The sequence below is a fragment of the Lagopus muta genome, chromosome 7, assembly GCF_023343835.1.
Source record: "Lagopus muta isolate bLagMut1 chromosome 7, bLagMut1 primary, whole genome shotgun sequence".
NCBI classification, from domain to species: Eukaryota; Metazoa; Chordata; class Aves; order Galliformes; family Phasianidae; genus Lagopus; species Lagopus muta.
In genome coordinates this window covers 47,003,736-47,014,589 of record NC_064439.1, presented here as the reverse complement: position 1 = coordinate 47,014,589, position 10,854 = coordinate 47,003,736, and the positions used below count along the sequence as shown (strand labels likewise).

Genomic DNA, 10,854 nt, shown 5'->3' with positions numbered 1-10,854 from the left:
GGCGAACCTCCTCCTTTCCAGCTTATCACCACCCCCCCCCCCCCGCGGGTAGAAGTGGGAGAACCCGGCGCGCCGGCCACACTTCCGGCAGTGCCGAACTACGTTTCCCAGCACAGCCGTGCCGCCCGTTGTCACGGCGACGGCGCCCGAGGTGCTGGAGGAGGCGGGGAGGGGGCCGGAGCGCTGCTGGCCTCCGCGTCCCGAGGGCCGCCCCTGCCTGTGGCCGGGGGTCCCTCCGCTCGGTGCGACTCTGCTGCAGGCTTGGTAAGCTCCCAACGCTTCTCGACGCCCCTCATCCCGCCGTAATGACTGGAGTTCGGGTTTCGGGGTTGGGGCGTCCGCGTGCAGAGCTGTGTGAAGAAGTAGGCACGAAGCAAGGAGGGTTCCGTCTGTGTGGAAGGGAACTCGTCTCCTACAGGGCAGCCAGCCCTCGGAGAGTAAAACCTCTGCCCAGAGAGGTGGCCATCCCTGGAGGTGCTCAGGACCGGGCTGGATGTGGCAGCTGAGCTGGTGGGTGGCAGCTCTGCACGTGGTGGGCGAGTTGGAACTGAATGGGCTATAAGGTCGCTTCCATTCTAAGCTTCTGTATGATTCTAGATCGTCCCCCACCCGCCCCGTGGTAGCTACATCTTGTGCATAACGGTTTGACTTAGCCCTCCAGGCACCCTCAGGGAGCTGTGAGCTTTGAGCTGGGTAATGTTGCTGTCAGGCTGCCTGCAGGAAGATTTCTCTGCTCTTGCTTAAAATAGCAGCAGGTAAGGAACGGGAAAGCTGATTTGTGCCCTGTCTGACCGACTTCTTTGGGCACGTCACTGGGGCATCTGCAAGGCGATTACTCGGTGTAGGTTTTGCTGCTTCTTATAGCTTTGTTTGCTTTTCTAAAATAAGCTTGTATGGAAGTCCACCATCAGAATCATAGCTTTGTTTCAACTGGAAGGGACCCTTAAAGGTCATCTAATCCAGCTCCCCTGCAATGAACAGGGACAGATCAGAAAGTGCTTTTTTGTTTTCCTCCTTGATAAGGGAATCTCAGTTCTGTAACTTGAAAAACTTCTTATTTACCTTTTTAGTGCTCCTTTGACTGGAAGGTGCAGCTTTCTTGCATTTTTCTATCACAGTTATTCTATGAGCTTGTGACAAGATACTTTTATTTAAGGACTCAACCAGAAACATCTGTATCCAACTCCCACAAGAGCAGTGTGAAGCTAAGAGGTGATATATGCATAGTGAAAGCTGTTGTTATTGTAAGAAAGGAGGCTTGTTTGAAGTGATGTGCGTGTCAGTACAGGTTTTAACAATTCCTTCCTTTTCAGTGAAGAAGAATGTCGTTGTTTAAAGCTCGAGACTGGTGGTCCACCGTACTTGGGGAGAAGGAAGAATTTGATCAAGGCTGTCTGTGTGTTGCTGATGTTGATAATAGTGGCCAAGGTAAATCCAGAATTACTTGACTAATGACTGCACAGCTGCAAGTTTGCTGCTACCAGAGCAACATGTAGTGAAAACTTGTTAGCCAGGCTAATTGGCTAGTTAGTTTAAGGTATCTTTAACGTGTCTCTGTAGACTTGATAAGACGCATTCAATGCGTTTGTCTTCGTATATCCCTTCTAAATGTCTTAATTCTTACTTGTGTTCTGTAGTAATTTCTATCTTGTTTTATTTTATCAGTGGTAGGTAGTTTCTTTAAAACAGCTCACTGAGTGCAACACAGGAAACAGAACGTGGGAGCAAATACAGAAATCCATGAAAGGACTTATGGGAAAAAGTAAAAGGAAAAAAAAAAAAGGGGTGGGGGGGGAAGGAGAATGAGAGTTAATAAGAATGTATTTTAAATGAGCGAACAGCCTTTTGTACCTGAAAAATATGAGGACATTGAAATAAGTGACCGAGTTAACTTTGCTGTTCTGTGTAGTCACTAATGAAAGTGTAGTATGGAACTAACTTGATGTCTCTTTGAGACCCTATCTACAGTAGTTTATGATCTTTGCTATGAGAGTTTAGGTTACCAAATATTTATTATTTGAACATCTTATTCAAGACTGTTCATTTGATTCAAGATGTGTTTTTGCTTACTATGGGTTCTTGAGTTTGATTTTATTGTAGCCAGACTTTTCTTTTTCTTCCTTTTTCAGGAGAATTTGAGCTATGTTACTATTGTGTGACCTTTTTCAGTAAGAATTGACTGAAGGTGTTACAGATTGAAACTTTTTTTTTGTGGAAAAAAAGTGAAACTGATACAAAAGCAGGGCTTAAATTGTTTTATGGGAGAACTCTTGTATTTCCTTCTAAGCATTATAGACCATAGAACGACTTAGGTTGGAAGGGATCTTTTAAGATCCTCTTGTTCCAACCTGCCGTGGGCAGGGTTGCTCCCCTCAGGATTAAGCTGCACAGGGCCCCATTCAACCTGGCTTTGAACACCTCCAGAGATTGGGTATCCTGTGCCAGTGTCTCAGCACCCTTTTGAGTAAAGAATTTCTTGCTAACATCTGATCGAAATCTCATCTCATAGATTATTCTCTCTTTTCCTATCGCTATTAGGCCATGTAAAGAATTGATTCCTCTCCTGCTTATAAGCTCCCCTTGTATATTGCTAAAGCACACTGAGGTCTCCTCAGAACCTTTTATAGGATTTGAGGCTTATTTGCATTTATGATAATGATGCTGTGTATATGAAGGAAAGAGGTGCTGGAAATTCTTTTGCATTTGTCATAGTTATCATGGGAGCTGGTTCTTTCATTTTTCTTAGTGAATAATTTTTGTTGCTAGTCTTTTAGTTGTTAGTGAATATTTGCATGTTTCAAATGCTAATTCCAGAAAAAGCATGGTGTAGCTATTGCACTTCTCTCTGAAGTAAGTGGTCTGTCTCAAAAGCTAATCTCAAGGCCTTGTTTTCTTCTGTTGATCTGATGTAGTAAATGTCTGTATTTAGTTTAGGTCTGCTGACATTTATCCAAATGCAGACATAAATGCTAACAGTTCAGCTGATGTGATGCATATGCACAGATCTTAGATGTTGAAGCTAAAAGTTTGAAATACTTAAAACCATAATGTGAGTTTTCAGACATCAGTCTGAAAGTGCAGAATGGTAACAATGGTTAGTGCTACCACCAAAGTGATTGCTATATGCACCCTTTGCTGTCAGGTTTTACGGGGGGGAATAAACACTAAATACTGTTAGCTTAGTTACTCTGACATAGAAGACCGAGCATAATAAATGTTAATCAAGCCACGTGTGGGAAGCGTTGAGTCCTGGCCTGAAGCACTGATTGCTCACCTGGGGCAAGCACTGAGGCAGCCATGGGAGCACAGGTGAAGGCGATTCAGCTGTGTGATGAAGGCTGGAGCCTGGCTGCACCTCTCATAGACCCCATTTAAGAGCTGACTGCCACTGGGGAAGGGTCTCTTGTTGGAGATCTCTCCTCTGTTGAGTCTTTCCTGTGAACCTACGCCTTTGGATACGCATGATTATTCCTTCCCTGTTTTGTTTCTTTTCCCAGTTTCTCCACGATAATCTTCCCAGCTGTAACACCATGTAAATGCCTTGCCATCTTAGGGAGTTCTTTGAAGCCCTTCAGAAGTAAAATGAATTCTACACGTACTGTTGTGTTTTGTAATCTCACTTGGTTATTTCTTGTAGATAAGATTATTGTGGGCAGTTATATGGGATATCTCCGTATCTTTAATCCACATCCTGTGAAACCTGGAGATGAAGTGCAAGCTGAGGACTTGCTCTTGGAAGTGCAGTTACGAGAGCCAATACTACAGGTGGAAGTGGGGAAATTTGTTTCGTAAGTTGACACCAGCCTGTGTTGCTGATTACTATTTAAGGCTTAGATATGGCTTTCTTTTCCTGTTTTGGGTGGTGTGAAATAGCTTTAGCTTCCACATTGATGCCTATTGAATGTATTTGTGAATATTATAGTATGCTTTATTGAATGCATTTGACTTAATGCCTAACTAGAGGAATATCTTCCAGGTACTTATACTATTTTCTTGAAGTACCTCGAGCAGGAGGAAAGTTATACTGAAGATTCTGGGGTATTAAGAAAGCATGCCAGTAATACTTTCTTGTAATTCCAGTCTCCCAAGATGTAATGTTGCCATTTGTGGGGGTTTGATAGAGAATTGATGATCTTTAATGAATTTAGTAGAAATGAATGGCCAGGTACAGAAGAGAGACTGCTGAAATTTGGAGGAGGGAGGAGATGAGCATTGAATTCCAAGTTTTATGACTTCTGCATTATTGCAGTCTGCATTATTATAGCCATAATTCACTTGGGTTCCATGCAGCTAGTACAAAAGTGTATTTTGAAAACAATATATATGGCTGCTGAATAGTATTTGTTTGAGAAAATGATCTTGTTCATTTAATTCTTTAAGGCTTGACAGCACCTTGTTCGGAAAGAATTTCAAGCTGACTTGGGAAAATAGTTGGCATGCTTTCTATGCATAAATCTAGGGGGGAAAAATGTTCTGTAGGGGTTCACCTTCATTTTGCAATTAGCTTCGAGCACTGAAGTGTATATTTAGGAAGATTGCTACTAGATTGTTTTAGGCTAGCATCTAGCACTCTCAAACCTTAGGATCTTGCCTAAACCTGGAAGTAATTTTGACATATTGCTTGAATTTTTTCTCATGCATTTAACTTGAATGATATCTAAAAACAAATATTTTTTTTCTTCCCCATTTATTTTTTTTTTAATTTAATTTTTTTTATAGTGGTACTGAAGGACTTCATCTGGCTGTGTTGCACTGCCGACGACTCTGTGTGTATGCTGTTTCAGGTTAGTTTACTGATGCAAAGTATCTTGTGATTAATTTTTTTTTTTTTTGAAGCACATTCTGAAGTTGGATTAGGTTAAATGCTAAACTCAGTAATTACAGAGTGTTTTCTCATCACCCCTGAAGAGCTGCAGTCACATTCCCTTTCTCACTCAAGTATGCAGAAGAGGCATTAGTAATCATGTCCAAATATTTCCTAGTGGCCAATAGATCTGGTGACCTGCTCAGTGCATGAGATGCTGTGTTGTGTATCTGCAGTGGGTATTGTTGGAGTCCTGCTTTACTCTCTCTGGTGCTCTAGTTACTTTCCCACAGGAAGATTGAGTTGATCTGACTTACTGAAGTCCTGGCATTGCTCACAGAGATTAGTTCTGAGTCTTAGCTTGTTTGGTGTCAGCGTATGGAAGTGTGAAGGATTTATCTGAGTAAAAGTGCTTGTGAATGACTGGCTGTCATTACAATTTTCAAAATAGGAGTTACTGTTCAAGATGCTGATGGTCAAATAGTTGTTTAAGGACAACTTATGTGAAACAATTTCTATAATTATGTCACAGAATTGAGTTGGAAGAGACCTTTAAAGGTCACCTAGTCCAACCCCCCTGCAGTGAACTGGGATTTCTGTTAGAGGTCTAGATAGCTAGAACAGGTTGCTCAGAGCCTAGTCCAGACTGATCTTGAAAATTTTTACAATCCTTTAATAGACTTTTCATACTAATATGTAAGCATTCATGATCTAATGAATGCTCTTTCTATTATCTAATTTTTTTATACTTATAAATAAACTCATTCCAAAAATAAAGGTCACTACTTCCTTATGCTTCCACATCAAATTACTGTTTCAGGAAGTGGAATTTTACCTGTTTTATACACGTTGTCATGTGTCACTTTTTCATAGTGCAGTTTCATTTTAATCTTTCTCCTACTGGATAAATGAAAGCGTCCTTCAAGGCTGATTAATGCATGGCATTGGTATTGTATTACAGTCAGTATACACAGACTTTCTCTTGTTTTTTCCTCTGGTGTTGATCTGTAAATACTTGTCCAGGCAGGGCTGTGTCCTCCAGGTCTGTCCCAGTGTTCTCCTGAATGTGGGCCTGCTTTCATGCAACCATTCAAAAACACTAGTGGATTTTAGCTGCAGCAATTGCCTGGAAGGTTAACATAAACTGCAAATCTTCTCACTTTAAGATGGATGTTGAAATAATCCTTGTGTACCTAAAGTTAGGACAAAATTTAGCTTGGATCTCATTCACTCAAGTCATCTTTTTTTCTAAGCTGATGTGACTGTTGTCAAAAAAATTTTTTTGCTTGCTGTTAGGATTCTCCAAGTGTTACTCTACTGTGAGTAATTTCTTTGGGTGTGGTTGGAAAAGACTTTGATTATCAAAAGGTGAACGTTAACTTCAGTTTCTTCAATTTCTTCTAGTTCCCTGAAGGGGTCAGGAAGTTTGTTCATGCAGAGAATATGAAGTGTAACAAAAATCATTTGATAATATTATGTGTGCGTGCCTCTATCTTACAGTATTGACCACTGCACTGAGTGCTAGACTGAGTAGAGGCAAGTGATGAATGTAGCCTAAATGTATGTTTGTATTAAATACTGTTTATAACTGGCTACTGTTCAATTTGAAATGAGGACCATTACAGCTGAGCCTGCTTTGTTGGATATAATATATTCATTGACTAACTGGAGAATCGTAAGAATTCCACCTTTTTGAGTAGACTTTTTCTGATATTAAAGGTGTGCCTGACGTGAAGAAAATTACAGGTAAGCAATAAAATCTCAGCATCTTGCTATTTCTGCCTTTAGGTTTTATTTTTATTTTTAAACCAGTGGTGTCGACTCATCTCAAAATCAATAGGAGTAAGCGTTTTTCACGTTGCTCTTTAAACTGGTAAACCTTTAACTGTATGGGTCCATGTGTTCTTGTTTACAACCTTGATTCATGCAATCATGTATACTTTTTTGTTTTGCAGAAACGCTAGGGAACGTAGAACATGGTAACCAGTATCAGATCAAACTGATGTATGAGCACCATCTTCAGCGAACTGCTTGTAATATGACTTATGGACCATTTGGTGGTGTAAAAGGTAAGCTGTTAAGCTGCTTGCTGCATATTGTTCATCAGCTGTTGTTTACTTGAGAGCAGTTGAGGATTAGCTTAAATTTTGAAAGGTGATGTGCTGCTGCTGTCTAGAGGAGATCTATTTCTAAATGATAATGTATTTTATCTGATGCATGCAAAAGTAAGTTAGAATGAGGCAAAGAGTATTAAGCACAGAACAGTTGTATTCTTTGTCTTGAAGTAATGAGCTTATGAGGATAGTATTGATGTGGGGGGAAAAAAACAACTAATAAAAAAACCCCTAACTTTCAAAGTAATTGCTTTCTTCTGTGCTTTAATTCTGGTTTGCTTTTTGGCAACTTTCTTATCCTAGACAAAGAATAGTCAACAGTTCTGTTCTCTGATCCTAAAATACAGAGTATCTTTAAAGATGCATAATAGAGGCTTAGGAAAAAGAGAAAGAGAACAAAGCTAAGATTGGGAAATGTAACAGTGGGAAGCAATTATTGGTGTCCTTTTAGTTTTAAATATATTTTTAGTCTTTGAACTTCTGTGATTTTTTTTCTTTAACTTAGAAGCATTTAGATCTGCTCTACATGCAGCACTTTCTCTTCAGAAGGCAAATTTTCCTAGAAGCATTGTGAGATAATGGTCATCTGCACTAATAATGTTCCTGAGCTTTTCAGACTAATGCCACTTTAATAGGCAAAAAGCCTTCTGAGATAATATGTCAAATTTAGTCAGAGAACCTCTCAGTTCCGTAGCTGTAATTTTCTAGTAATAATCCTGCAGTGCCTTACTTTAAAGTCAAGCTTGTCCCTGGGAGAGAATTCAGCTGATCACAGTTTATATTGATCAAAGATACTTTTATCTGCTAATTTTGCCCAAACACTTTGTAGCAATGTGTGACTTAAGTCACTAGAATGAGAAGGTAAGCAGTACTATGGATATTTTGAGGGATGAATGTACAGGGCACAGACATTTGTGTTAATGTTTAAGAGATACTGTTTTTTCTCTAAAACTGTGAGGAGATTATAGCTAGGTTCTTGACATTCTGCAGTGGAACTGCAGTAATGGATGGATGGAGGGATCATAAGCTAAGGTTGTTAGTGATAAGACAAAATATCCATTTACCACCGTGCAGTTCTGCAGAATAAAACCTCAGGATTTCTGTGCCATGTATGTTTGTTTACTGTAGATATCCAGCAGCTCACACTTGATGTTGGATTGATCTCATAAGATAGCTTATCAAAGCTGTGTGGGATGCAAATCAGATAATGAGGAAAATACCTTTGCAAGCTGGGAAAACCAGATAATGTTTACCTCATAACCTACCGAGCCAGCCAAGCACTAATTCCTAAGAGAGTCAAATTAACAGTGAGTGTTGACAGAAAAAACTCAGTAGGAGTAGCAAAGGGAACTGTAGTACGTTCTGTAAATTTCTCTTATTTTCTAGTAAGACTTTCTTTCCCAGCTTGTTAAACTGCTCTCCTTTTCCTTTATTTCTCATGTTGCAGTTTGCCGTAGTGTAATCATTGCTGTGGGGAAAGAATTGCCTCGAGCCTTGTTTTGATGTGACAAATGTTAATAAAGAATGAAGGCAGATGTTTTTGTTAGTAATAACTAATCCTCATTATTATCATGAGATAAAGAAGCTTTAAGGCCTAAATCTAGGAAAACTATATTAGTCTGTTATCAGGCTCCTGAATGTTCTCTAAGGCAGGTATTGAAGCAACAGGGAAATAGGTGAAGTGGATACTGGAAAGTGGCTTTTGTTTGCATTTCTTGGATTTAATATCCTTCTTTGTTGGTTTAATTGAAAATCTGACTAGATTTCTTGTCAAGGCTGTATATGTAGTGTTGTCCTTGCCTTTTGCATTGAATCTGGTCTGTATGTTGTTTATTTTGTTAATGTAACATCTTCAAGTATCCCATTCTCTACTGGGGGATTATGAATGATGTCTGTGTTTTCCATCTTGCAAGACCAACCAAAGTGAATTGGTAGAGTTGCCTACCAAGTGCTGTTAACTTTAGTAAGTGGATAGATGCTTGGCCTGGCCTGTTCTGCTGTCTGTATGTGTGCCTTTGGCACGTGTTCTGTGCTGTGGTTGAGCCATCCGCTGTATAAATAAATACACATTTGTTTTGACTGTGTGACTTCCACAATTCTGCATTTCTTGCTGGGTATTTTTCTAGCAGTTCATCTCACTGACAGGAAAGGTTAATTCTTAATGGGGTAAGTGCTGTAAATGTGCAGCAGTGAGCCTGCTTTGCAGTCTGTGCTCTATATCATGCTATAGAAGAAGTGACTAGCTGAAGGTGTTTTATATTTATTGCCTTCTCTGCAACTTATGCAGTAAATGCAAATCTTTTCTCATTGCTGTATCCTTGAAACAATGAGAAGTTAAAAGAGGCACATCGGAGGTCATGTTTACAGATCTACTGAGGCAAGCAGAGGAGAAAGGCAATTGAGTGGAATAAGTACAAGGAAAGCAGGCTGTGGGAATGTCGAGGAGGAGGGGAAATGTAAATCCCCCAGGAACATAATCTTTCATCTGTGGAAGCAAAGAATTCTGCTGGGGGTGACAGAACACTCGATCTGTGGAGTTGCTCAGTCTTTGTTAGCTTTCTCTTGCTGAAGACAATGCTGTAGGTTTTTTATATGGAAATCATATTTCTATACCCTTCACGGGGAAGGAAGTCGTCATGTGCAGCCATACTGGTTCATAGTGGCAAAAGTCAGTTTTTGTTCACTGGTTTGTACTGCTATCCTGTGACTTTTTTAGTACTTTCTTTGTACTAGCAGTTTTTTGCATTGCTAGTTAACACTGTTCTATGTGGCTTTATTCTTTTGTTATTGTTGTTGAATTGCTTCCAAGTAGTTGCGTGTCAACTTAATGGGAACTGAAGAAAATGACCACTTCACTACTGCTGTCTCATTCCTCAAATAAAATACCTCTTGGCATTCAAGTTTCTGCTGTGATAATTTACAATATGATTTCCACTCATGTGCAGACACTGTCTGTGCTGTCCAGCATGCGTGTGCTGCTGTAGCTGTGGCCTTAACTCAGATGCAAAGTGCTCTGTTAGTCTGTTGATGCTTAAAGATTGCATGGGCAGTTTCTTTGACTTTGTGAATTGCTGAAAATCCTGCAGTTCCCATTGGATCCATTCAAAGGTTGTAGAGACAGATTTGTTAGATTTGTTCGGACCAGAAAGTGTTGTTTTAAACTTATAAGGTTGTATTGGTGTGCAGTCTGCTCTCCTAGTTTACAAAAAGTGTAGAAAAGAAAAGCTGCCTGAAATTTTTCTTTTGGGTGTTGGTTGACCTGGAAACCTAACAGGGCTTTTTAGGAACTAAGCAGAACTGAGCTGTTAGAAGCAAGTACACTACTGCTGTTTTATGGTTCAATTTGGTTATGAAGTTTCACCAGGACTCCTTCAGCTTTTTGGAGCTAAACTTTTGCTTACATAAACCTCTGCTTGTGTGTATTATTAGGGAGTAGATTTCTGACAGCTTTTGCTTATGTGGTATTTGGGGAAGGATGTCTCTGCAGTCATTTGAAATGTTCAGTGAAAGAATTAGAATTCACTCACTCATTGTATATCACGTGTTCCCCATCAGTTTCTTCCAGTGTAAGATTTGCTCTCCTGTTTGCATCAGTGTACCCTTGTTGTATGGTTTGATCTGTTTGTCTGCTGGTTTGTCTAGGTGAGAAGTGATGGAGATATAAAACATATGGGTAAACTCTCATTTCTTGATTAGTTTTTTTTTTTTGTCTTTTGTATGTATTAAGGAAAATGGCATTAGAGACTTCTCTGCTGAAGAGAGAACTGTGAGATAAGCAGAAAGCAACCTGGAAGGATAGCTGCTAGCAGCCTCATTGATGACAGCATTTTCAAATTAAATGTTTTTTAAAATGGTGTATGAAATGTGGCTAAGTGACCACTAGATGGTCCTCTCCTTACAGTTATTGGTTACTAGGCTGTATCTCTGCCCTGTATC

The 10,854-nt window shown here is 39.9% G+C and overlaps 1 protein-coding gene across 2 annotated transcripts in view; it reads left to right on the top strand.

Annotated features, from left to right (window-relative positions):
* The first annotated feature begins 98 nt into the window (after positions 1-98).
* BBS9 (Bardet-Biedl syndrome 9) overlaps positions 99-10,854 on the top strand; it is a 273,148-nt gene continuing 262,392 nt past the window's right edge. For both annotated transcript variants that reach the window (XM_048950758.1, XM_048950757.1), the window contains exons 1-5: positions 99-264; positions 1,314-1,428; positions 3,638-3,788; positions 4,720-4,784; positions 6,760-6,873. In XM_048950758.1, the coding sequence (XP_048806715.1) occupies positions 1,323-1,428; positions 3,638-3,788; positions 4,720-4,784; positions 6,760-6,873 (436 nt within the window). In that variant the 5' untranslated portion in view covers positions 99-264; positions 1,314-1,322. The remainder of the gene's footprint in view (positions 265-1,313; positions 1,429-3,637; positions 3,789-4,719; positions 4,785-6,759; positions 6,874-10,854) is intronic.